This window comes from Centrocercus urophasianus, unplaced genomic scaffold (genome assembly GCF_019232065.1).
Source record: "Centrocercus urophasianus isolate 14NV4802_14NV808 unplaced genomic scaffold, USGS_Curo_1.0 seq_15, whole genome shotgun sequence".
Lineage (NCBI taxonomy): Eukaryota > Metazoa > Chordata > Aves > Galliformes > Phasianidae > Centrocercus > Centrocercus urophasianus.
In genome coordinates, this window is record NW_024884697.1 from 37,675,325 (window position 1) to 37,702,509 (window position 27,185).

General features: G+C 35.5%; 1 protein-coding gene across 5 annotated transcripts in view; it reads right to left on the minus strand.

Annotated features, from left to right (window-relative positions):
- PPP1R12A (protein phosphatase 1 regulatory subunit 12A) overlaps positions 1 to 27,185 on the minus strand; it is a 122,735-nt gene that overhangs the window by 19,243 nt on the left and 76,307 nt on the right. For 4 of the 5 annotated variants that reach the window (XM_042816127.1, XM_042816129.1, XM_042816128.1 and 1 more), the window contains exons 7-19: positions 26,683 to 26,771; positions 26,397 to 26,554; positions 22,738 to 22,844; positions 18,636 to 18,851; positions 17,461 to 17,555; positions 14,570 to 14,692; positions 12,127 to 12,288; positions 11,519 to 11,695; positions 8,696 to 8,786; positions 6,723 to 6,920; positions 6,378 to 6,546; positions 3,993 to 4,111; positions 3,345 to 3,410 (exon numbers count right to left, since the gene is read on the minus strand). In XM_042816127.1, coding sequence (XP_042672061.1) covers positions 3,345 to 3,410; positions 3,993 to 4,111; positions 6,378 to 6,546; positions 6,723 to 6,920; positions 8,696 to 8,786; positions 11,519 to 11,695; positions 12,127 to 12,288; positions 14,570 to 14,692; positions 17,461 to 17,555; positions 18,636 to 18,851; positions 22,738 to 22,844; positions 26,397 to 26,554; positions 26,683 to 26,771 — 1,770 coding nt within the window. The remainder of the gene's footprint in view (positions 1 to 3,344; positions 3,411 to 3,992; positions 4,112 to 6,377; positions 6,547 to 6,722; positions 6,921 to 8,695; positions 8,787 to 11,518; positions 11,696 to 12,126; positions 12,289 to 14,569; positions 14,693 to 17,460; positions 17,556 to 18,635; positions 18,852 to 22,737; positions 22,845 to 26,396; positions 26,555 to 26,682; positions 26,772 to 27,185) is intronic. The other variant, XM_042816130.1, reaches the window with a different exon arrangement.

Sequence of the window (27,185 nt, forward strand, 5' to 3'; positions counted from 1 at the left end):
ATTGCTAGCTTTCACCTTTCAAAAATCATGAAACAAAATTAAGTCAATTTAATAACAAACTAACCAGTTGTAGTGCATACTTAAATTCTTATTTTTTTTAAATACATCATCCGGGGTGGGGTGGGATGTTGTTTTGCTGTCTTCTGGCTTTTTTACTCTGCCTCCACCCTTCCCACTTCTATAGGTGTCCTCCTGAGTATAGTTCAAGTGCACTCCAAGCTTCGGTGCTAATGAAAGAAGGACAAACTGCTAATAAAAGCAATAAAATTTGAATCATTGCCATTTGATGTTTCTCTCTTGCCCGTTCCTGAACAGATTATTTCTTTACCCTCTTCCCAGTCTGATCCCCTGGTCAAGCAGAAGTAATTTCTCATTCACCACATATATTCCATATTAGGTCCCCTGCAAATGCTCTTGTAATGAAATCCTTAACTCTCAAATATCCTTGATAATATTTTGTGTGCTTAAATTCTGCCTCATTTTCCTTGCCTCATACAAGTTCCTTTTTTTTCTTTTTCTTTCATTATCTCTTACTGTGCCATAGAGGGAATAAAGGGCACCAGTTTCAATACAGCAGCCAGATTTCCATGAACAAAAGATGGCTGGAATAGAATGATATAATGAGTCATCTGATGTAATATGGGGAATACAATTTTTATCAGAATAGCAAATACCACACCTTCCTCATTATTAAAAGACTTGGTAACTCTGTTATACCTTGAGTCCTTTTTTTTTTTGGTCTGTCTGGTCAACATTCCACTGTTAAATCAGACTTTAATCACATATTCATACTTTGAACTATTTTTGCTTAAGGCCAAATAGCTAACCCAAATAACTTCTAAAAGCAAAGAAAACTTGTGAATCTTAACACACAGACCAAGCTCTAATCAAAGTGAAATCTAATTATCAAGAAGGAAAATAGTACGCTAATTCTTGAAGGCTACATCAACAAAACTTCAATCTGTAATCTAAATACATCTTCCTCTTCCACCAGCAAACAACTAATTGCACTGTTCAGGCATGTTTAACAATAATGGGAAAGCACTGCGGCATTCTCAGCTCTTTGCACCTAAAATCCCAAATAAAATTTAATTACAACCACCACCAACTGTCACAGTGTTAGCAAAATTTGACTGCTTTTTAATAGTTCTCCCCTATGGTCAAATGATCAACTAAGAAATTGAATGACAATTCTGTATAGGGAGCAAGAATGCACAAACTGAAATCTCTTTCAAACCACTCTGAAATAAATAGCATTTGTCAGGTTCTAGAAGGATTTCAAGCTAGAAATTATTTTGTCTAAGGCCTTTAATTTTCTTTATAGCATGTATAAGGCTTGTTCTTGACCTATGAATTCTTGAATTATTGCCAAAACTCTTGGAAATTTGTAGTTAACCATCTTCTACCACTGACTTGTAGCTTCTCCAAGCAAAAAGAACTCAACAGCGGAACCACAGAAGGGAGTTAACAGAGAACTTCAGTATTTCTTAGAGGCTTCTGTCTTCTGAGCAGTACATCAAATAGTCAGTGTAGAAAAAGAGTATTTTCTGAATGTTAGTACTCCTTTGTAATTCTAGTTTATTCCACCTCTTTTCTCAAAATTGAAAAGGGTCTATCAGCAAATAATGATGAATTTTCTACAATAAGCTGCAAGATGTGTGCTAAGCTGAAGTAGATTTAGCAACCACAGAAAGGATTTGCAATTTCTGTAAAATAAAATACTTTTTGTCACTGAATTGGGAAGAGATTGCCATTATAATGCTCAGTCTATATTCCATTTCCTTTTTCTACAAATGGCAAAATACTGCACTGTCAGAAGAGATGCATCCAGTTCTTAGTTTATCACTGAAAAACTCCAAATAGTTTTTCATCAAGGAAAGCTAATGACGTTTTAAATTATGTTTTAAATCTCTTATAAGCTGTATGCAAAGGAAAAAAAAATCACACCTTAATATGAAAACACTGCAATTACTGTATAGAAATTTTAAGATGTCTCTTAGTTAACCAGAAAGTAATAGAAGGTTAGAATTTTCTCTACAGTTTTGCTACTAGACTGGAAATTCAGTAGGTTCAACAGTGTTTATGAACAAACCTGTTAAAAACACCTTATTACTTACTTTGTTATTTAACTCATTTTCACTGTTTTCCTACTTTCTACAGCTGGTCTGGCAAAGAGCTTTTATTAATAATAACAAAATGAATCTGTGTAGTCAGGTGACATTGAGCTTGGTTCACACATCTATACATATTTCAGAACTCTCTATGAACTCAGATCTGGTAATACATTACCAAACAACCAATACCTTTTTGAAAAAGTATATGCAGGCTTAGGGAATGCTTACAATTTGGAAACAGATTTTGTGCTACACTTCTACGACAAGCCATGAATTAGGCAGCAAATTCTACAATCTTCACTACTCCACCCCCACACGCTCATCCTTTTTAACACAGATCACACTTGTAATTCTAGGCCCGTTTTACCAAATTTCATTGTGGTTTTATAGAGTTCTACTACAAGCATTACATTGTACCAAAACAAAATTTCTACAGAGTAGAAGATGGAATAATTACATATATAGTAATTACAGATCTAACAACAAGTACTGATGGGAGAAATCAGTTATACCTTTTGAGTTTTATTACTCAAATAATGACCCTAATTCTCTAGTATTCCTTCAGGATTAGGTAAAAAAAAAAAAATACAGTCTGCTACACCATTTAATTGTACAGACTAAGTCAGTACTTCCCTTTTAGTTCTCTTTATCCTATTGTTATGCACAAATGAGTTTATAAGGATTTTTTCCATTAAATCAAGCTTATTGTACTGCTTGCCACTGCCTTTTTAACAAAAAACTGACAGTACTGAGTTAGGATGCTCAGAAATTCTTCAGCGCAGAAAAAACTGTGCTCTTCAACAGTTTTTCTTATATTACATCTCAATTACATTTTCAACACCCCTTTTTACTTTAAATTTCAAAATTTAAATGTAAAAAAGTTCAGATTAATGTGCAATAGTCACAGGACATCATTTCACTGGAAATAAAAAATGATGAAACAAAGATATTTGCAATTTAGAAACAAAAAATTTCCTCCAGTTACTTGCTGCAGCATGTCCCTGACATGTATGTCTGAAATTTCACCAATACTTCCTGGGTACTAATTCCACATTAGCCAAATTAAACCTGCAAAAAAAAAATGGCACTGAAACACGACATCAAGTTATGAATCAGACAGTAAGTATTAGAACTCCAACGTATGCATTGCTCTAATTGAATGCAACTGCAACAGAAATTTTACAGTCATAATATATCTGTTAATAAGTCAATATATATTTTTTAAATTACCTGAGTTTCTTTCTTATTTGTTCCTTCTTCTGAATCAGACTGGTGCTCTTGTTCATTTTCATCACTCTGGTCAAATAGGTGAGAAAGGAGAAATAGTTAAGCTTTATGAAAATGTAATGTATTCTAGATTTTTTGTATCAAAAGCTACGAGTGGTAGAATTCTACCTATCTAAAATCTACAAAACATATCTGGGATATAAAATTAAAATTCTCAAACAATAATTATTTTCAGTACTACCACGAAAGGAATCAGAACTTTGCATTTGGCACATAAAAATATTCCTTTTACATAAATACCAATCCCATGACAAAGGAAAGGGCAAGAGAATCTGCTGAAAAACTGACCATACCCTTTCAGATCTTACAATGGCTCATTCAGGTTTTAGTAAACACAGTTCAAATTTAGCTATTTGTAACATGCTAGATAGTGAATCTCATTCTCGTTGCTTTGGTTTGCATGCAATAGAAAATAATTGCTCAAATTTTTTTTTCTTAAGATTATGATTAACATTAGAATTATTACAGTAGTCTAGAATTTCTTTCAGCACTATCAGCGTAACTTAAGACTTTGTATTTAATTTGTTCCTAAAAGCTTCAAAACAGATAGAATGCATGGCTACAAACCAGAAGTAGCTGTCTTTCACTTACATCTTGAGTCCAAAATGAAACTCCTGTAGATCGTCGTTTTTCTCTTGGTCGCCGCCTTTCCCGTATAGATTTGGGCTGTGACTTATCTTCTTCTTTTTCTTCCTCTTTTTTGCCCCCTTCTGTTAATAATAACTTCTTGTTCATTTAAGTGTAACACTATTTTCTGAAAAGTTACTGAAATATTTCTTAGTCTCTAAAATGTTTACCGATAATCACACGATCGCCTAATAGCAGGAGTGGGAAGGGACCTCTGGACATCATCTAGTTCAACCTCCAGCTAAATCAGGTTCCCTACAAGCAGGTTGTACAGAAAAACACCCACTCCAGAGAAGGAGACTCCAACACCGCACTGGGCAGCTTGTGCCAGCGCTCTGTCACCCTCAAGGAAATTCTCCTCGTGTTTGTATGGAGTTTCCTACGTTCCACTTTGCACCTATTGCCCCCAGTTCTGTTGCTGGACACAGCTGAAAAGAACCTCGGTAATGTTTGTACCTGAAATAAGTTCGCTATAGAGTTTCTTACCATAAACAGGGTTTGCTATAATATAAATTCCTCAGAACACGGCTCTAAAATAAATACATTTCCAACTGTTGAACAGCAATGGCAAAGTACTAACTCTACCTCAGCCACCTAAACAAAATGTTTTAGTGTAACAGTAAGACACTTAAAAAAGCAATTCTCAAATCTCTCACCTAATAATTCAAATTTATGCCAGTAGTTGCAAAGAGCAGGAGGAGATTATTCCTCACACTATTTTTCAAACAATACTTTTTGCTTTTATCAAAAATTCCACATTTAAAAAAAATTCAAAAGTCTGTTAAGTTCTCCTTAGAATTTCCTTTTCCATCACAGTTCTCTTCATTTTCCCACTTAAGGAAGATTAGAACTCCAAGATTAAATTAATTCTATGTTACAGACTTCCCTTTTCTTTAAATGAAATGCAACTGCAGTTTAAAACAGGCATAACACCTCAGGAGTGCTTGATCCCCTTTATGTTTAGAAGCAACTTGCACAAAAAGAAAATAAACAAATAAAACAGACCTGCCAAAATTGAAGTTATTTACCTGTTACGATGTTTGTTCAGTTTGCTATTCTTTTATTAGAAATAAACCATAGAGTTGAGTTCAGATTGATGCATCCCTACTAATCTAACTGTACCATAATTGCTCTTCAGAGGTAAATGAAAACTTCAGCATGAAGCAAGAATTAAAAAATGAAGTAAATGTAAGTATTCATGGTGAACACAGACTTTTCCTAATTAAATAAATGATGATTTTACCTTTGGTCTTTCAGACAGTAATGTATTTCTCCTCCTAAAATCATAATTTGAAAAAAAAAAAAACCTGCTGTAGCTAGTACTTAGCCATGAAAATGCTTTCCATAAAACAGTCCAGAAAAAATTGCTTGAAGTAAGCATGCATATGCATTACTTAAAAATCTTATTCCAAATTTCAGTTAATTTTACGACAGAGAGGAAAAATCAGAAAACTTATCAATAAAGCTTAGTCATAATAACTTCTTCAGAAAATACCCATGTAGAGAATATAGCAATACTGCTACATAGTTCATGAAGATTTTATCAATAAATTACTTGATCTGATCCTCTTTATAACAAAAATACCAACTTCAATCGGTAACTGCATACCTAATCAATAGCTTGTGTTAAAGTATCTCTCCCAAGTTATTAGTGACACACCCCTGAGAGAGAACAGGAGATCACAATGTGTGTCAACAGCCTCCTCCTTTGACAACTGAGCATAATTTTCCAGAAATAGAATTCTAACAGACTATTCACATCTGAAAAAAGCTTTGGGCAAAAGCTCTGTGACATCAAATAAAAGCATCCTTCTATCTCTGAATCAAGCATCAGTGTAAGATTTTATAAACCAGTCAGATATCTGGAAGAACAGTTCAGTATTGTTAACTAACACCACACCACCACCAGAGGTATCCTTCCTCTCTCCTCTGTTTTCAGATGTGCATTAAATAGTTCGTTTTCTGAAAGCATTACAGCACTGCTCCACTCCTACACTACAGGACTAAAACAAAACCCAAATTATTTAGAAATTACTTAATCAAGAACAATTCCTCCTCAATAACTGCATATATTTAAACTCTGAATTGTAGTATTTTATTACAGTTGCTGAGCGAAAGCAGAAATCAACCCAGACTCACATAACAAAATACTAAAAAACACCACCAAGTCCTGAAAGTCTTTTTTCTCCTCTCTATATACAGGCTTTGGAGTTTCTTGCAGAAGTAGGAGCAGTGTGTATCACCCAGTGGTCCACAAATCACACCCCATTTTGAACAGTCTTTAGAAACATAAACTTGGCAATTAAAAACAACAACAAAAAAACCCTTCACAAATGTTAATACTCCTACCTCTCTCACTTTCCTTTGTTCCACTCCGAGAATAGGCAGAAGTTATACCTATAAGGCTGTTTGGTCTGTTTAGCTGACTTGAACTTGAAAGAGAGCTAGTGGAGGTGGAGAGCGAAGAGGTGGATGATGAAGAAGTCGAAGTCGAAGTTGGTCTATAGCGATGATATGGCTATTCAGCAGAAAAATGTCAAAATTAATTTACAAGCATTGAACAAATGTAAAGTATAGGATATTCAAGCTTTTAAATGAAAACAAATAACTGTGGTAATATCAAAATTGTAGTATTATTGTTGGAATTAAGATTCACGTAATTTCTCTACCTAATGAGACTCATCATGAAAATACCTCTTCAACAGTTCGGGAATATCTTTGTCTATAATCATCATCTTTAGTTTCAGATTCTTTCTTTTCTTCTTGTTTTTCTTTGTCTTGCTTTTCTTTCTCTTCCTTTTCTTTCTCTTCATTTTCTTGTTCTCTGGTTCGTGTGGAACGACTTCTTCCTATAGTTTTTTCAGCTTCTTGAAGATCTGTCAGTGTTACACCCTGTGAAAAAAGCAAATAGTACAGTATATAACTTAATTTGTGCAAATGTAGATCATCACATTATATAAATATATTACTTACATATATTATATTATTTACATACAAAATTCTGCTTAAGAAAATTAATTACATTATCTACATATTTTACCTATAAACTTCTATTGTGAATCCTGGAAATGCTATCAGCACTTTTTGATTAACAGCAAGTGTTCGTTCTAGTGTGATCTACCACAGAGTCTTCAAAAACTACATTTTTAGTTGAATTAGTACATAAGTATCAAGTAGAAAATCATACAGAAACCGCTAAAGTATCCACTAGATCCCTTCAATATCATCATAAACATAATAAATATTTTGGAAAGCCTAAAAATACAAGGCTTTAACTTTTTTCAGAAATACTGATGCTTTACAAATTCACTCATTGAAATGGATTTTTAAGCTTAACAGCACATCAAAGAAATACACTGACAGCACCAGAGAAAGATGTAACTCTTTCTTATTTCCTTGCTATTCTGAGGCTAAAAACTAATTTTCAAATGAGCTCAGAAAGCCTATGATTTCGTAGTTAAAGAAAACGTCTCTGTACTGCAATTTTCACCTTACATATCTCATTGAGACACTGTTCTCAAACACACCTGCCCTGCTCTCCAAAGCCAACTTTGTATTTCATTAGTTATTTGATTGCTTTTTATGCTGATAATGCTCTAACACAGCAGTTCCTTGCATCTTTTTCACTGCAAAGGTCCAGTTGCCTGTGGTTTGACAATCTTTGAAGGCACTGAATTAACATCAAGAGGTTAAAAAACAAAAAAACAAACATGTCCAAACATGCATCTCTCAACAGGAAGAGTTACCAGAAATATTTGAGGGGTTTAAAATTAATAAGGCCTGAAAGTAGTACCAGTAAATCATAGTTATAGATTTGGCCTTAATGCAGATTAGGATACCATTTGGAGTATTTCCTTGTTCTGTATTATCTAAGGACTATTTTACAGCAGAACAAAGGAGAGACAGGCAGACATGCTTGACAGAGGACAGTAGCTGATAATTGCTCCAATATTCAGAGAGCATTCAAGTAGTCTTGAATGTCTTTGCTACTGTGACATCCTTTTCTGTGCAAAGTTTGCACTGGTTGCAATTCAGTATGAAGTAGTTCTGGCAAATATATCACTAGGTAAGCCGTGAGAGGGAAACTGACAGGAGTTAGATTTCAGATTAGTAGTAAGTATCAAAAAACCCTTCCTAGTACTCTTCTGTGTCCACAGAAACTAGGCTGAATGTAGTTTTTCTATGCCACTGATACTACCAGTTATCTGTATGTTTGGTCAACTTGATCACATTATCTACATTATCGATAGTCTATATACAGAAGCATTTGAAACTTAAGGAAATGTAACTACAGTACTCCAGTAAAATCTTGGGACAGAAGCTATCAGTTTCTGAAGAATTAAAAGTTACTCTACATAACATCAGAAGCAATTGCTTCAGTAAACCACTATAACATAATGCAAACAGAAACTTTTCAGTGGCTGCTTCTCTGCTTTCAAGCTTGTAGTAAGATTGTCTTTGCTAATTAGAAAAAGCTACCTTCAAACCACAGTAAGGGCTCCTCAAGCTTTCAGGAGAAGCAGGGAAATAAAACATATTCATCTGGTACAAGTCAATTATGACTGGAAAACAAATTGGTTATTTGAAATTTAGTGGGAAACTAAAACTTCACTGTGCTTCTGGAGCTGTATGTTTCCATAAATGTAGAAGCTGTAATAAAATTATACCTGCGTAGATCTTCTGGACTGTCTTGCTTGCCTGGATCTGGCTTTTCTTTGGGACTCTGACTCTTCATCCCGTACTGGAGTGAGGTATGATCTAAAGAATTAAGTACAAACAAGTTGGCAAACTGTAATTTTTAGACAAATTCATCAAATGGTCAGAAAAATACAACATGGTATGACAAAAACAAAGCAGTCTGAGAAAACCTTTGACTGTATGTATGAGATGAATTACATTTTAGGCATTTCATCCATAGCACTTGCTCATGAAGATCGCAGCCTTAAAACTCAATTAAAATACATATGCTTTCCTACTTAATTTAGATTTATTTTTATCTAAATATAACTACTTTGGTCAACTAACATTGGGGTAAAAGACCTCATAAACCTCAGCCAGTTACGTTTACACACAAAATATGTCCGTGTGTTTGCATGCACGTGTAAACCTTTAACATAACGTTAAGGCTTTAGAAAAAGCTAATGCATTCCTAAGGCAGAAAACCTAATGAAACAATCTATTGCACCTGAAATTAAAAATCCTTGAAGAAGTGATTACCTTGTCTTCACATGTATCATCCATGCATTCGACAATCCAAAAGACAGACCCTGTGCAAAACCTCTCTGAGCTTCTTTAGATCATCAATTTTAACTGTGTTAGAAACTGTAGACTCAGATTCAATAATATTTTCTGATTGTCTATATACTACTTTCTGCATTTCTTTATTAAAAAACTGGCTATTGATTTAAATATTTTGTTTGAGACGCTACCACCTGTTAAGACTTAGAAGATTAATCTACGGAAAGAGCAGTTATTCAATCACCTAATTATATAGTTCTCTGCTTGGGAAATACTAAAGACAGTTCTAAATTTTTGAAATAAACTTTATTTACACAAATTAACTTTATTTACACAAATTATTATGTCTGTGTCTTAACAACTATGTTCTATCTCTACTGAACAAATTATCCCCAAATTAGGGAAAGAAAAAATATAATTAGCTGTTAAATGTTCAAATATGGAAAACATCTTATGACACATTTGAAAACAAATAAAGCTATATTAATTGATTTCCCCATCTTTTTCTTTTACAAACAGTACTTTTGGTAAGGTTTTCTTTTCTTCTAGATCCCTGAGCCCTATCTATATAAGAAACAGGTTGTCTGCTAGCTGCTTTAGCTAACCTGAAATACAGCTGGTCACGTGAATCTCGTTTGCACTGGCTCTAGTTTACAGTTAGTCAATATATAATTTAGCCACAAGCTGTAAACGACCTAAGACAGTTCTGGTTGTAGAGCAGGTATAACATTTAGAGCTTGCAAATTACTGCAAATTGCTCAGTAGTAATTGGTGTACATACTCCTATCTTCCAAGAAATGAAAAACTTTAAAACTCATTGAAAGAAAATGAAAACTCAATACTTGTCATGTGCACACTGGAAACTGGCCCTCCATATGTATGATTCACAGGTCAGTCATGCAGTGTTATTCAAAATGTAAAGATTTTACAGATTTACATTTGTCATTCTTCTTGCTATTTCTCTAAAGCAATCCTGAAAATTCAATAGACTGTAGCTTCTTCAGTACATTCAAAAAAGATGCTTCATTACATATTCCATTACTGAAATCAGTTCACAATGTGTTTGCTTCTCAAATATTATTTGAAATGCTACTTCAAGCATGCTTTCCAAAAAATGCTTTCAGTCTACAGATATGAATTAACCAACTTCATTTCTTAAGAAAATATTTAGCATATAATATTTCATAAATAGACACAACTTACTCATGTGCATATAAACATACATAGATACACATACACACAGAGATATATGTATCTGTATATATACAGATAGATATGCATGTGCACATACTTAGGGTGTGACATGCACACAGTAAATATTCAAATTTTGCTGATTTTTTTTTGAGATTTAATGGGTATTTTAATATGCCACCAAAAATACACCTACAGCGATATATTATACAATCAGCACTGACTGATCAGATTAAAAGCAGAGAACTTCAGGCCGACTGCAGGTATCTAAGACGTATGTAGCATACGCGCATTAGTATACATACACTAAGTGAGAGCAAACGAGACAGTGAAAGCCTTAGTTCTACACCTGCTTGCTTTTCTAGCTCATCTGATACTGAAATAGCATTTGAGCTTTAAAATTGGAACTATTTTTTGAAACTGATGTACTTTGTTGTCTTATGGCTTTATTTAAAACGGTTGTGGGCACTTCCTGAATCACGGTGGAGAAGAAAATACATCTGCAGTTATGTTTCAAATGGAAAAGATCCTAACTGATGGAATGAAATGAATGAAGTTAAATACTCTTTTCTCAGTAGTGTCAGGCATAAGCGGGTAAAAAAAAAATACCACACAGTAATTTGTCAGCATACTGCCTTTGGCACAGTAGTTCAAAAAGCAGCAATGTATTCGAAGTAAGAAATTACTGTTTTTCTTTTTTTTCATTCAGTGTTTTTAATGTAGTTCCATTATGGGTATTTTTAAGAAAATCCACGTAATCTACTAGCAAAAAATGCAAATTAATAATTACTGCTTATCAAATGAGAACCCAATTTTTTACCCATGACAGCAAAAAATAAACAGAACTGAACTTTGAAGTTTCACAGATGAGATCCACCAGTACTAAGTTGTCAGATAAACTGAGGCATGTTGCTAGTTGTTTCAACGAACAGCAAGCAAACACCACTCACCGCTTTTCGTGTTACACTATCCCAAATTGAGGTAAGCAACACATTCCTTTAAATAAGAAAATAAGATTACTTTTGTACAAGAGCAACATTACTCGTAGGACCTTTACACACCTCCGTCTCTCCCTGACCTCTGATGTTGAGGACACAGTGCCAGAAGTAGCTGTAGTCATGGCTGTGGTAGTGGCCGCAGCATTTACAACAGATGGTGCAACAGGAACCGTCACTGCTGTGGGAACACTGTCCTTCTCTTTCTCAGTACTATCCTCAGCCCACAAACGATTTGAGGTACTACAGCATAACAAGTAGCAACACAAAAAAAGAGAAAAGGAAACAGCTAAACAATGAAAGCACTTAACTAAACAACTAATAACATGTACATTGAGGGATGGATTTTTTAAAAAAGCAATCTGAGAAATGTCTCCACGGTGAAAGCTCAACTTGAGCTATTAAACTGATTTAATTAGGAAATGAAAAGTTCAAAACAATTGAACTCTTCACCTTTCTAATATTGGATTTATTCTTTTAGATCAACATGGCTGTCGCTTTACAGTAGAAAGCCGTTCACAATTAGAGCCAAATTGTGTAAAAATGAAAGAAATTGAGCAGGAAAGTGAAAAAATCCAGAGCCCCAGGATCTACTAAACAAGAACGCATGCACGTACGTAAGCACACAGTAGACCTGACAAAAAACAACAATAAAAAGTACACTGGGGCACTACCTGCTTTGTACACCTGCTGAAGTTGAACCCGTTGTACTCTTTGTAGTAGTGTTTGCGCTGGCAGGCAGTGTTTTCTGAAGACCAGCAGAAGAGGTAACTGTTGATGCAGTACTTGGAACATTAGAACTAATCAAATCATCTTGTCTTCTACCAAAGGAGCCACTGAAGGAGAGACATTTACAATTCATGCATTTGTATTACTTATCTTTCTTTGTTCAAAAATTATCACAAAGCTGTGAATAATCCATTAAACTCCTGCCTGACCACTCTGTGCCCCAGTTGAGTCCTTCTGGGGCAAAGGAAGCATTTTCCAAAGCGATTTTCTTCATGATTTCATGGAGTATGACTTTTAACTTATGGCCTATGAAGGCAACAGACCTGACTATTTCTCCACAAGAAGAGAAAAATGACATTTCACTGGTTTATGTGTTACTGAAATATTGACACAGAGTCCCCGGTGTTCCATTTTAAATTGAAAATACAGAATTTTTCACAGCTCGTTAGAAAAAAACACATCATCAATACCACTCCTCTAACAATTTTCACAAGTTTAAATATGCTTTTTAAAAAAAACAAACAAGCAAAGAACAAAAGTCTTAATTAATCTTCCACTTATGCTTTTCCCCTTCTCTTCTAGTTTTAAAGATGGCAGTGGTTTCCACATTTTTATCCATTAGTTCTGGCTGAACATATTTTGCATTATGAAGTAGGGTGTTTTCACATGTTACTCTACAAGTTAAAACAATTAAGACAGAACATCACATTACTAAGTACAAAAGGCTTAAGGAAAGAAGACTATTTGTCATTCTTCTATTGATCTTTCTTTCTTGCTATCAAATCTAAAATGAGAGAGGAAAGAAAAACTGTACAAGAAACACTAAGAAAATCTACTGTGAAAGCATTATATATCATATAAAAGCGATGAGCACATTGCATTTGAAGTTTGGAACATTAAAACTGATAAAGACTAACATGCAAAGACTGTTTTTTCATAAACCAAACCATAAATATTTCCCATCCAGAACATGAAACCTGTGCAACAGTTTTCCTAAACTCAAAGTTAAAGAAAACTTTGTTTTTGTTCTAAGATTAGAAGTTAACAAAGACAGAAAATGTACTAGGCTGTATGAAATAGACAGGCTGCATGCCACTAAAAACATCAGTGGCACAACTGAAAAAAAGAAGTTAAGCATCTGTCACCACTTACGTCACCAGCACATACAAGTACACAACTTAGTTACCCGAATGTCAACCTCTTCTTTTTGATCTGTTTAGATATTTACTGATCACTTCATTAAAACAAATGAATTTCACTTAAATATCTGCCACTGAAACTACACAGTGGAGTAAAGTTAATGACGTATATAATTGCTGGATATGATCTCTTCCAAAATAATCCTGTGAGATAGGAAGCATGTACAACTGGAAATTATTTTCATATCAGTCACCACTTAGTTTCAGTTTTACATACACACTCCATGATGGTAGTTCTCAAAGTAGGTGTAGCTATAATCTATTGCTATGGACAGCAGCCCAAGACCTCTGACATCTTCATGTAAAACCTGAATTCAACACTTCTCTTTTCAGATATGAAGGAGAATTACTTCTGCTCCAGCAGTTAAAACTGTTATCTCTGGCTACTAATAAAATCTGGAAAGAGTCAAAAGAACCTCAAAATAAACAATAGGAAAAAGAAAGCACGTAACTTTGTATACGAGGGCTGCTCCAAAAGTAATACCTACTATTTTATTCCGCTGGCCCACGACATTAGTGGCAGATGTTGGCGGTATGGAAGGAGAGGTGGAACCTTCCCACCAATATCCCATTCCATGTTGTTGCTGTGTGGCTGATGGCAGCAGAGGGGCAGGCTGAAACAATGGCATCTGACATGGAAGTGCATATGAAGCAAAAATGTGGCACTGAATTCTTCCATGCAGGAAAAATGGCATCCATTGACACTCATCAATGCTTCTGAATGTTTATGGAGACCAAGCAGTGGATGTGAGCACAGTGAGGCAGTGGGTGGTGCATTTCAGCAGTGGCAACAGCAACACTGTTCACCTCTGCTGCGCAAATTTTTATGAGCATGGCATGCAGGCTCTTGTTCATCAGTGGCAAAAATGTATAGCTTATGGTGGTGGCTACCCTAAAAAATAATGTTTTGTAGCTGATAACTTGCTCCATCGAATAGTGTTATTGTGTTCTTTGTAACTGCTGTAATTTTCATGGAAATAAATAGGAGGAATTACTTTCAGAGCAACCTACGTGGCATTTGATCTAATGCTCTAAGCTGGTAAAAATATATGGCTTAAGTACATACTTTGCAATTACTATGAACACCATTTTATCAAGGTATTGTTCAAATAAAGGATTCAGAAATGATTTTTTTTTTTCCAATCTGAAATCTCATTTGATCAAAGAAAGACAAGAGAAAATCCCACACCTTCTTTGATAACTTGTGTTTAAGGATGTAGGACCTTCATTCAAACTGTTTTTCTTGACATCTTCCTCCCATTTTCTCCTTGCATAGGAACTGCCACTACGTATTGAGCTAGCAGACGAGTCCCTGTAAATAAGATTTTGTTTTAGCAAATTCGTATTAAAGCAAGTTGGTTTTGATGAAATGCAAATGATTTTTAACTTAAAGATGGAAAAACTATGTGTGGAAAACACACTTAAAATAAACATAACTGTAGAGAAAAAGAATAAAATGACCTGTTATGCACAATAATTTTCAAATTCCTGTCAAAAAATAACAGATCCATATTAACACTGTTTGAAATAAAATTGAAAAGAAGTATCAGAAGAAAAACTGTTAAAGGAGAAGTCAAACATCAGTTTTTATCTGTGACCAGTGCTGGCTTTGTTTCACTCTAAAAAGGAGCAAGATGCTTCTTTATTGGCTGAGATAATTCAGTGCCATCAAGGGAAAACTACCTGCTGTTTCAGAAGTTGATTTCATGAGATTATTCGTGTTAGAACTCACGCTACTTTAGACTAGTGTAACAGGCCTGCAGTAGCCATTCCTGAGTGGCCTGCCATATATCACTAACTGACATTACTTTAGTCATGAAGAATTTCTCTTCTACTGTTGCAGTGTATACCATCAAGAAATAACCTTGCAAAAGTCTTCTTGGAAAAACTCTGAAGACTGATGCAGAAATACAAGAATTTGAACTTCTAAAAAAAGTTTCTAACACAAAACACAAGGTTTGAAGTTCAGACAGAAGAAAGAAATATCTTGCACAAAAGTATAAAAGGGAATCGTATGTGAGTGAAAGTAAATCCTGCAAGATGTGTTTTATGTTCAAGACACCTTTGGACTTCAGATTCTACTCCAAATATATCCTTTTGCACAAAAATGTGCACTTTGCTTGCACTTTGGTGGTTGCAAGCAATTTCAGAAAAGAATCAAATTCTAGCCAATGCAGGCCACTACAAACTTCAAGCACTATAAAGGCTGAGCTGAGATTAATCTTGAAAATCTGGAAGTCCTTCCATTAGGCACAAAAGGAAGTAAGATGGATTGCATTACATCATCTATAATCTAGACAAGCAGTTGTTCAGACAGGTGGAACAAGGACAAGGCATTAAGCTAAGCAACAAGGATAGAGATCTGGGACAAGGCAGAACTCTTAGTAATTAATTAATGTACCTGTAGGGCAGATAGTTAAATTCCACATCTAAGAGAGGTCAGACTAAGTGTCAATGACTTTAAGTAAGTTGAATTGTCCACCATAACATACACTCGGCAAGGTACAGGTGCCTAAAAAAGCTGGCCTAAAACCACACTTTATCACTTGTATGTCAAGAAACAAAGAAAATTCTCAGGTCAACTGTTTAGTCAACACCAGGTCTAATGACATTGATGATCTCTGGTCAAGCATATCAGCAGAAACATAACATAGCATAGCTGGTAACCACTTTTGGAACTTGGTCCGTGAATAAGTAATGATGGTTAAGACTGGTATATCAAGGAGACAAATATACCTCAACATTGCACCAAAATTTAATCTGTTTGTGACAATCAATAAAAATTCGTAAGAAATGATTGCAATTCAATATTTATCTCAAACTTAAGATATCATCTAGCCAAGACATTTTTGGATAGTGAGAGTATTTAAGGAAATTGTAATAGAATAAAACTTGAAATAAGAACAATCTGTTATAATCGAATCAAGACTAATAAATTCAACCTCAAATAAGAATACAGTACTCTCAGAGACTGACAACAGAAACTCCAAACTGCAATGTTAACAGAAATACAGATCTGAAAAAATGGTCAAGTAACACAAGAGATGCCAACACAGTAAGATGAACTTTAAGGGAGCATGAGATCTGGAATACCTGTTTCAGAACAGAATTTGTCACTCAGAGACTGAACATAGCCAACAATATTCCACAAGCATAAGAAAAATCAGAATGCATCTTGCGCTTGCTCTTACCTGAGCCATTCTCAAGTATATCAACAGAAATACTCCACTTCAAAAACAGGTTAGTCAGCTTTAGATGCAAAGATTGTAGTAGCACATTTTGATCAATAATTTTAAGTTATTCAAAATTTGGCTGTCTAGATACAACCTGACAGAAACAAGGCATTAAGGAGATTTCTCTGCTTTGAACTATGCATTCTATATTAAAACTCAAGAAAGTAGTCAAGTAGAATCTTAATAAAGGAGAGAAGTGAAAACTGGGAAGATTCTCACAAGGTATGTCATGGAAGTACTCTGAATCCTAATAAGTGACAAAGCTCTGCACCTAAACTTTTTATTCTCTTTATACCAAAAGCTGAAGGAAAAAATACTAGTAAAGGATTAAGCATCTGCAAAAGATGATGAAAGACCAACAATAAAACAAGAAAGACAGAAGTGGAAGTTACAAAAGAACTGCTAGGATTCTTGTAAACTGCTGATGCTGAATGATATGGTTTTAATCAAGTACTGCAGGAAAGAGGATGGTTTCTTTTTTTCTGCAAAAGTAATAATGGAACCCAATGTCAGCACTCTGTGGTTTAAGACAAAGCAGTAAAATTCCTTCTGTATCCTTCATTAGCTGGAATTCTACACCTTACTATTTTGCATTTAATTTTATTTTCTCCCCCAAGATGACAACACTCAATGCCCAGAACTGACTCTACCATAAAATAATGCGGATTTTAAAAGGGGTTATCATGACTTACATGACAAAAACCCTTTCAGAATTCAATTACCCTACAGGTAAGCATAATCTATGAAACGGGTTAATGCTACGAACTAGAATCATCTTCATATCTGTATGTTTTTCAGCCACTCTAAAATCACACAATTTAATATTTAGCAGTAACTTTAGAGTCACCTGTTTTCTTTTTCATCAATGTCAGAGGTACTGGCCAGTCGTCTTGGTATTGTAGGTGCAACATAGGCAAGTCTAGTTCCTTTTCCATCTTTCTCCTGAAAGACACAGATTTTTAATAAGCGTTAGCATTATTGATTATAGTGCCTGTTAACTGGAAAATCACCAGTATAGCAACTTCGTTTGTATTTATTGTGACTCAATTATACAAGTGAGTTTTCAGTTAAATATCTTAAGGATTAAAACAGTAAAAGGTAACTGTTTGTGATTTCATGGTAGTAATGTAAACGACTTGATTTCTCGTTCAGAGCTGTATTACTGGAAAGCAGGAAACTACTTACTGAAGAAACTGTATTAGTACTTTTATATACTATAGCTGTATGGGAACTGCTGAGTCACGGCCTGAACCTCTGATTGATCACCTGAGGCGAGCCATGAGTCAGCCAGAGGAGCACAGCTGAAGGCAATTCACCTGTGCTGCCGAAAGGGGTGGAGCCAGGCTGCACCCCTCCTAGACCTATTGAAGAGCTGGCTACCAGTGGGGAAGGATCTCGTCTGGAGATCACCTCACTTGGTGTTTTGTGGTGAGCTCAGCCGAAGGGTAAGCTCTTCCACCTATTCTCTTTTTGTGATCGTTGTCTATTTTGCCTAACTCTCTTGATTATATTGTGATTACAACATCCTGATATCTATTGATTATAAAATAGCTCAGTAGTATTCCTGAGAATGGATTTAAACATTTGTACTTGAAACAGAATCACAGAATCATAGTATCACAGAATGGCCTGGGTTGAAAGGGAATATATGTTGTTTAGATACCTGTTGCAAATCAGTCCTTCACTGCAGTGTATTTGCGCTTAAACATTTTATAAATAAAAAATGACCACAGTATTCAATAAAAGCTTTCTTCTTTCAGAAAATTCTTTCAACATCATTCTCCAAATGATGCCAAAACTACCAACCCTCAGATCTCTATAATTGTAAAAAAACACTACTACTGACAGTGCAGGTCCCTAAAAGAGGTAAGTCCCACTCCCGTGCACCAAGTCACAAGACAGTACTGGTGCATTCTGTATTTTTAAAGAGATTACACAACAGATATATAATTTAACAGCTTGGAATTTTACTGCAGAATAAATGTGTGGTAAAAACACTGGTTTCACTCTGAAAACAATTACCTTTTCTTTGTTGTCCAATGAAGAGGAAAGTCTAGGACTTGAAGCAGAACGTATAACACCTGCAGAGTCCTTTTCTTTCTGAGCTTCTTTTGAAGCAGTGATTTCTGCAAGTGCACCGTAACTGCCAGTTTTTCGAAGACCTAACCTCCATGAAGCAGGAGATTCATCTTTCCTTTCTTCTTCTTTGGGAGAAACCTTGGTTGTAGATGTTGGAAACTATAAAACACAGTAGCAAATAAAAGGCTATTAATTTGCATTAACTGTAGTAATTCACGTTCCTTGCAGAGATTTGAGAACACAACTACGTCTAATAATCATGGAAGTACTGAATACATGGGGGAGTTGTAGTGAGAGACAACCTAGGCAATCCCCTCTCTTATTAGTTAATGAGATAAGAAACATAAAACAGGTCAAGGAGTACTACTCCTCTAAAAGTTAGCTTGGAAAAACTCACACTTTGTAATACACACAGTGATCATGAGATACAAAGTTAAAACCATGCAAATCTGCTATCAACATTTGATTAAACTTGTTATTTTGCAACCTGTACACAAGCCTGTGCACACCAGAACCTCACCATTGCCTTTTCACCCTTATTGGGCACAAGAACAATGCCAGTTTTGCGCAAGCCCTGCCTCCATGATGCAGGATCTACTGACTCCACGACAGGCATGATAGGAGGAATGAAATCATACTAAAGCCAATTGAGACAAGACAAAGATGAAAGAAAGGAAAATAGAAACAAAAGGTAGTTCCAAAAGCACAGTTTGTTCCTATGTTTATGGCATGTAGCTCTTCGTTACACCATGAAATACCTAAAAGCAGTAAGATAATTAAAACTTCAGTAACAGATTCTTATGAAACACAATGCAATATGTTTAGCTAATTCAGCAATGCAATTACAGTTTGCAGAAGAGAGGATAGCACAGCCTCTAGACCTAACAAGGTTCATGCCTAAATCATGGTATATTGGAGAATATTTCGAGATTCACACTAACATACCATCATCTTTCTTATCTTCTTTCATATTCCATTCATATCTCTTAATCTAATCACATGCTAACTTAGCTATCAAATCTCATACCTTTATTTGCACACTTGCCTAAGTTTAATGTCCTCAGACAGAATGCAGCATTACTGAATGCCATAGAGATTGAAGAAAACCCAAATTCAAGTTAGTACACTGCATCTGCAGCACTTGTGAGCAACACATGGTTTGGCCATCTATGGTGTAAAATCAGAAGAGTAACCGTAGTAGTAGAGATGTTGCAAGCCTGAAAAGGCAGGTGCATGATTAGGTTCAAGGCAACTTGTACCTGTACAAGTTTTACCTTTTTTCAGTCAAAACACCTTAAATCATTTTCATTCATTGACACGAGCTGCAACTGCTTCTTCAGGTCACAAGTGCATTGCTATGTTACAAGGTGATCAGCTTCAATATAAATATGCATTTATTTTGGAAATACAGAAGACACGGAGTTTCACATCAAATATTAGAAAGACTACTGCAGTGTTCTTTTAACCTGCACCTCTCTTTAACCTTTTAGACAAAAAAAAACAAAACAAAACCCAACAACACAAGGTAAGCCATTAATTACAGCATAATAAAATCAGACGAAACTAAATGCTTAATGATTTACAAAAGGTTCTTAGTTAGCTTAAAGTCATACTTACTTCTCACTGAATTTTTTTTCATACATCATCATTTAAACACATTCCAGAAAAATTCCGCTTAACTGATCATACAACTCTAGAATATGAAGCCACGTTCCAAGCTTGTAATGATTTGTTAACATCCTGTCACTGAAGATCACACAGCTTGGAATACTTTTGTGCAATATGAATTAACTTGATTGGGAGGCACAAGCTAGGAAACTTTTTCTGTGACATGAAAAACAAAGACTTCTGAAGTGCTAGATATCTTAGAATATGAATTCCAGTACAAAATCTGCCTGGAGAATGTATCACTTAAACTGAACAACTGTCAGAAATGCTTGCGTTAATAAACTGACTTCAAAAAATAAACTATATAAAGTAGATCTGTCTCCTTGCAGTTAAATTCACGCTATATGTTTCTCCATTCTGTACAGTTACAGACATTTAGTAAAGCAGAAATTACTGTCTTCCATCTCCCCCAGCTCCCCATTTGCTGTAGTTTGCATAGAAAACTTGTGGCTCAAGTTCTGTGTAGATCTTGAGCGCATCAAATGCAGCTGCCGTGACAGAGAACCATAATTACCAATGGAGCGAGTGCAAAGTGTTTAGACTAACATAACAAGATCACCCTGGAATCAAGCTGTCTGACCAGATGCAAAGGCTCAGAGTGGGGAGTCTTTTCTACCAGGTTTTTCTTTTTTCTTTTTCTACCACTTTCAGAGTGGAGCAGTCATTTCTACCAGGAAGCCATGGCCACAATTACGTTCTGCTTTAATCTCTTTTTTAAGAGAAATCTTGCGGAAGTCAGTTGTGATGATTTTTACAAAGCAGCTTTTAAGATCAGGAAGGCTGGTGCAACCATATTGTACAGTATCACGGGATATGAAGCAATTGGGCATTTTTAAATATACTGCCTGGATCTTTTACATAGAATCACTGAATCAACAAGGTTGGAAAAGACCATCAAGATCATCAAGTCCAACCGTCAACCCATCACCGCCACGTCCACTAAACCCTGTCCCTAAGTACTACATCTACCCCTTCCTTAAACAATTCCAGGGATGTTGACTCCACCACTTCCCTAAGCAGCCTGTTCCACTGCATTACTGCTCTTTCAGAGAAGAAATTTATCCTAATATGCAACATGAACCTCCTCTGCCACAACTCAAGGTCACTGCCTCTTGTCCTATTGCAAGTTACCTATGAGAAGAGACCAACCCTCCCCCCCCCTTGCTACAACCTCCTTTCAGGTAGCTGTGCAGAGTGATGAGGTCTCCCCTGAACTACTTCTTCTCCAGACTAAACAATCCCAGTTCCCTTGGCCAGTTCTCTTAAGACTTATGCTCCAGACCCTTCAACAGCTTTGTGGCCCTTTGGCCCTTCTTTGGACATACTCCAATGTTGGGACCATTAAGTCCAAACCAACACTTTCTAAGATGAATTATCATTAAGTTCTGTTGTGCCTATGTAAGCTCAACTCCAATTAGCTCCAGAGAGCTGAAAAATACAATACACAGTATTCCTCCTGCCGTATGTTTTCCCTCTCTACCGTGGCTTCAGTGCACCACAGTCACTATTTCCCCTAAACAAGCTTTCCAGAACCTGTAAGGGTGAAGCCTTGATTACAACATGCATAGAAAACCTTTAACAAATGACAAAGGAAGCCTTCCCAGCTTGCTATCCAGTTTGCTCAAATATTATGAATGTTTGACTTGTATACCATCTTGTGACTATATATTATTATCTGCTGTAGTTTTCTTCTCTCATCATATATACCTCTCCTTTGACAAGCAAAATTAAGATTTGTTCAAATCAACTTTATAAATCAAGCTTCCTGTAAGCAATACGGCTTTGCTGAGTGTGTTTTTGTGCTGGTTAGGTTATTTGCACTGAATAAACCATGAGTCCCAATGCTCCAGTTCTTCCATTAGATCTCAACCATACTGAGACCGGTGTTGGAACCTACAACACTTTCTACTTCTTACTTCATATATTATTTCAATTTTCTGTGCTTATCAATTGTCAACTTCTAACATTAGCTGAATGCTACTAAGGACCTCAAAGCTCCCTTACCTTAAGACCAACAGTACTTTCTAAAACTTTAGGAGGAGTCCAGCATAAAAAAGATTTTTGAGAGATTAACTTTAGCTTCAGAAAAACAAGAATTCCAGTTACTGTGCAACAGATCTTTTCTTTTTTAAATGGATCTTGTGTTCAGCTATGTTGTAGCTACGTATTTCAGATGCCTGGATTCCTGTTTAGAATCAAAACTGTTCATTCAAATTTCAGAATTTATGAAAACTGAACATAGTTTCTGCAGAAAAAAACCAAACAGTATTATAAATTGGCATGTTTTCATTAGCTCACTGGATAACTCCATTCAATTTCAAAACGAAAAAATCACAGAACAGATGTGTAAAATCACAATACAAGTACTTCATTTTACCTTCTTAAGAGGTGATGTGGGTGTCCCTTGACCTCCAGCTACTGAAGCAGTCATCGATGCTGATTGTGTACTTGTGGTATTTGCATTAGCCAAGGTTTTGGTCTTATCTGAAAAATATATACAATATTTTCATTTTCATTTTTAATCTGTCATTCATAAGTCCCTTATTTCTCCAACAAAGACTTGAACTTGTTTTGAACATATTTAACAGTCAACTTTCCCAACAGTGCTTTATTATTTATTTCTCAGTATTTTCCCTATCCCTCTCAATCTGTCTCATAGTTAAATTGACCTTTTTCTCCATGACATTCATGCATGTAATATTTTACTTATTTTTGTTATTCGGAAAGACTCAGAGATGCAGTGACAGAATCACAGACTAGTTCAGGTTGAAAGTGAGCTCAGCAGGCCACCTAATTCAACCTCCTGCAGAGTCAACACTACACACAGCCCAGGCTGCTCAGGGATTTGATGAGTCAGGCCTTGAAAACACCCACTGACTGAGGTGCTACAACCTCTCTAGGCAGACTATACTTTAGCCTTTGGTTAATGACCCTAAAAATTAAACAGTGGCATATAATAGTTAACTTGAACTATAAAAGATGCCAATTCAAAGTAAAACATTTATTCTTGGATAACTGTGTATATTGAGTATAAAGAAATATTTGACTGCATGGAGAATCCGGCCAGGGACTTTGGACAGCAGAATTTAGCTGAGACAGGAACCTGCTGGTCCTCTGAAAAACAACAAGAGCTCTGACTTCCATTTGCTTTCTTCCTTCTTTGTCTCCTGTTTTTCCCACCTATGTTTCACTGTCTGACTAGTCTAACCTCTTCTGGTTGTCCTTCTGGCCCAGTATTTCTTCCACTGCATACCTGAATTCCTCTTAAGTAAACACACAGATAATGTCCGGGTTACTGCACAACTGTTGTCCCTGCACTTGCTCGCACTGCATAATCTTATGCCTCATTTGTTTCACATATTCAAACTATAAATTCTTTGGAATTTCTTGCTACATCTTATTTCTGCAGTGCTGAGCAACAGTGGATCAGTCTCCTTTGATTTTGCCCCTCCTATAAACATGCCTTCATTTCTACATTACCCACTCAATACTGAGCAGTGAATAACTTACATGACTAATTACACTTAAGAGAAAGCTCTTTTTAAACACAAGGGGAACGTTCCACAGAGCAATGCAGGCTGACAGTAGAAAGTGAAAAAGCTTTACAGACGCACAGACAGATCTGGAAATTTGCAAGTCAATAATACAGCTTCGTAATACACAGAAAAAATTATCAGGAGTGAAAGGAAAAGATGGAAAAAATGGATTTTTCCCAATTGTATTCTGAAATTGTTGCAAAGACAGATGGAACACAGAATTATGCATGGCTGAGATAAGAGTAATTTTCAAAAAATACAGAACTATCCCAAAGAAAATAAGTTTAAAAGCTGAAGTACTGTAAGTTTTGATTTTTAGTTTGTTTCCCTTTTAGTTTTGTAATCATATTTCACTGCTTCACCTTACAGAAAGAAAAACATTTATTTTTAAGCTGTACTCTCAAAATGGAAGTTTTAGGAAACCACTTTGGATTTACTAACAGATTGGAAATCAGACAGTTTACAGTACTTCAGAACATTGTTAACAATGTTGTAATTTTTAAAATGTAATATTTTAACAATGTTAAAACATTCTACAACCAAAATGCTCTTCGTAAGCTTAAGATTTTTCACCAGAAAACCACCGTAAGGTCAAAAATGAGAAAAAAGGGAAAGCACAAGCTTGAAACTGAGAGATGCAGTTCTGCAGGGAAAAGCTTAAAGTCCAGCTTGCCAAATAAAGTATGATAAAGCCCTGTTGATATTAAAAACCCCAAAGTTTACATAAATTAATTCTTGTGTCACAGTCAAATTTTCCTGGCACAAACTGTCCAGTGGAAACGAAGAGAACACAGTTACCAGAATCAGAAAGCTCAGGAGACATTACAGTTAGTTCAGTGACTGAGAAAGCACTACATGTTATGTAGCACAAGTGTTCTGCGTTTGTCCAAGCTCAGTCTCTGTAAATAAGAGATGCAAGTATACGAGGTGAGAGAATAATTTAAAGATGTGACAAACTTTTGTTCCTGCTTAATGAAACGTTACCTTACAAAAAAACCCAAAACCTTAAAAAACTCAAGAGCTATTCTGATTTCATGCTTTATTTTTATTTCTCCCTAGATCAAGTATTTATGATTCATTTATTAGCTCTAAAATCCTTTTTTAACCTTAGCATTTCATGTCAATACACTAGAAAAAAATGCTTTAAAATAGAACTGACAGCTCACCAAATAGGTTTACTCACTTTAAAAAGCATAAATAAAAAATATTAGCAAGATACTTCTAATGACTTCTAATACATCTACTTCTGTATATTGTATTACTGAACTGTAATTCTGAACCCTTTCATTAGGACTGAATAGTTATCTTTAGAAACACTGACTGCCTGATATTTGTCTTCTAATTCAAAAGAAAAGATTGCTGTGCTGTTCTTACATTGTTATTTGCTTTAAGACTCCGATCTTTTAAGATCTGTCAAGAAAAAAAAAAAAAGCAAGCTACATTCCACTGAAGAGCAAACTGTTGACCAAGAGACGCAGTACTGAATGACTGTGCCTGTCACTTCATAGTAAATTTCATGTACACTTCATCAGTCACCACAGCAGTCAAACAGCGAAAAATAATACGTGTGACAAGACAAGCAACAGAAGGCAAAATACAGGACAAACAAGAAGGAATAACAATAGAAGGAATAAATGCATACACAAGGGTACTTTTCTATATTCAGCAGAAATTATAGGAAGCGCTCATAAATCCGGATAGCGAGAAAGGTGAAATAAAAATATATGGATATACTGATCATCCTAATTCTGTTCACTTCCCCATTTCACTGTTTCTGCTTCTTCACTTTTTCCCACCTCATTTCACCACATAGAGACTTTGAGACTCAGACAACTTGCATACTTAGACAAGTAAATTAATGTCTCCCCCAGTCTAAGCTGCATGAATTTAATTTAAACATCAATATTCAATTCTATGTATACAATTCTGAACTTTTCCCGGAACATTCTTCTTGAAGTGAAGTTGTATACAAAATGTACATCAAGTTAAAAAGCATTTCTGGAGTTCATTTCAATACATGATCAAGAGTAAGTATGTACACCAGCACTTTATGAATATCTACAATTGCCATATCCATAGGTATTTACTTCAGGATGGTAAGCACAAATGAGAATGCTTCAGTATCTGCTGTTTCAATCTCTATGACAAGTCCATGAGCAAATGTTGCTAACAAAGACTTCATCTCTCCACTGACCTTTTAACTTCTTCAATGTTTTTTTGACATGCTACTTAAGGCTTATACATTCCACATAACTACTTAAAATTAGTTGCTAACTAGACAGTCAAGTACGCAGATTAACTCCTTTAACCACGAGCACCACCAATAAAGGCACCTTTGTACCTGTGTGATGACTTGAATTTAGTCATACATAAATATTATTTAAAGTGATTGGAAGCTTAGTGAAATGCAGAAGTGAAACTTAATATTAACTCTCCATCCTGTGATATTAAATCAATTTCTAAAGCAAAAACTGAAAAGACAAACAGTCCAATAACATACCTGTCTCCGCTTCGGATTCTGAGTCATCATCTTCTTCTTCCTCACTGGAACAACTGGATTCATCCTTCTTTCCCTCTTCCTCTTCATCTGCTTTCTCCTGCTCCAGAGACTCTATACTAGATGCATTCTTTTCTTGCTCCATAATCAATGTCTCTTTACTGAATTTGGAAAGAAAAATACCTCCTAAGTACTGAAGAAATTACTAAAACCTGCCAGGTAGGACATTGTGACAGCTGGTGAAACTACACTTTTCATTAAGAGCTCATCATTTCTCTAGTTCACTTACTTTTTGAATGTTTTCTGTGTCTGGTTATTATCCAAGTTAGCTGTGGATTCAATTAGGGGAGATTTCTTTTCACGTTTTTCACTATGAAGCTTCAAAACAAATAGAATAATGCAGTTAAACTGACAGAATGGCATCTATGTGACAAAATCACTAGCAGAGAGCCCTCTAACTACTGAGAACACTGAAGTATACACACTTTCAAAGTATCCAACTTTAAAATTCTAAAATCTCAGAATCTGTTATTTCCAGGAAACTGCTGATCGATTGCTGCTGCTTCAGATCATAAAATACCCACTGGAGAAGGCAAATAGGTAAGGATTTTCTCTAATCCAGGGCTTTTTGGTCACTGTAACTGAACAAATAATGGCATGAAAAGACAACTGAGATGACAGCTGGCATTACTGGAGTTGAAGCCTCAAATCAAAACTTTGATTTTAATCTGTATGTTATCCTGAGCTAACTATGAAATATATCGTACGCATAATAAAATACAATTTATACAT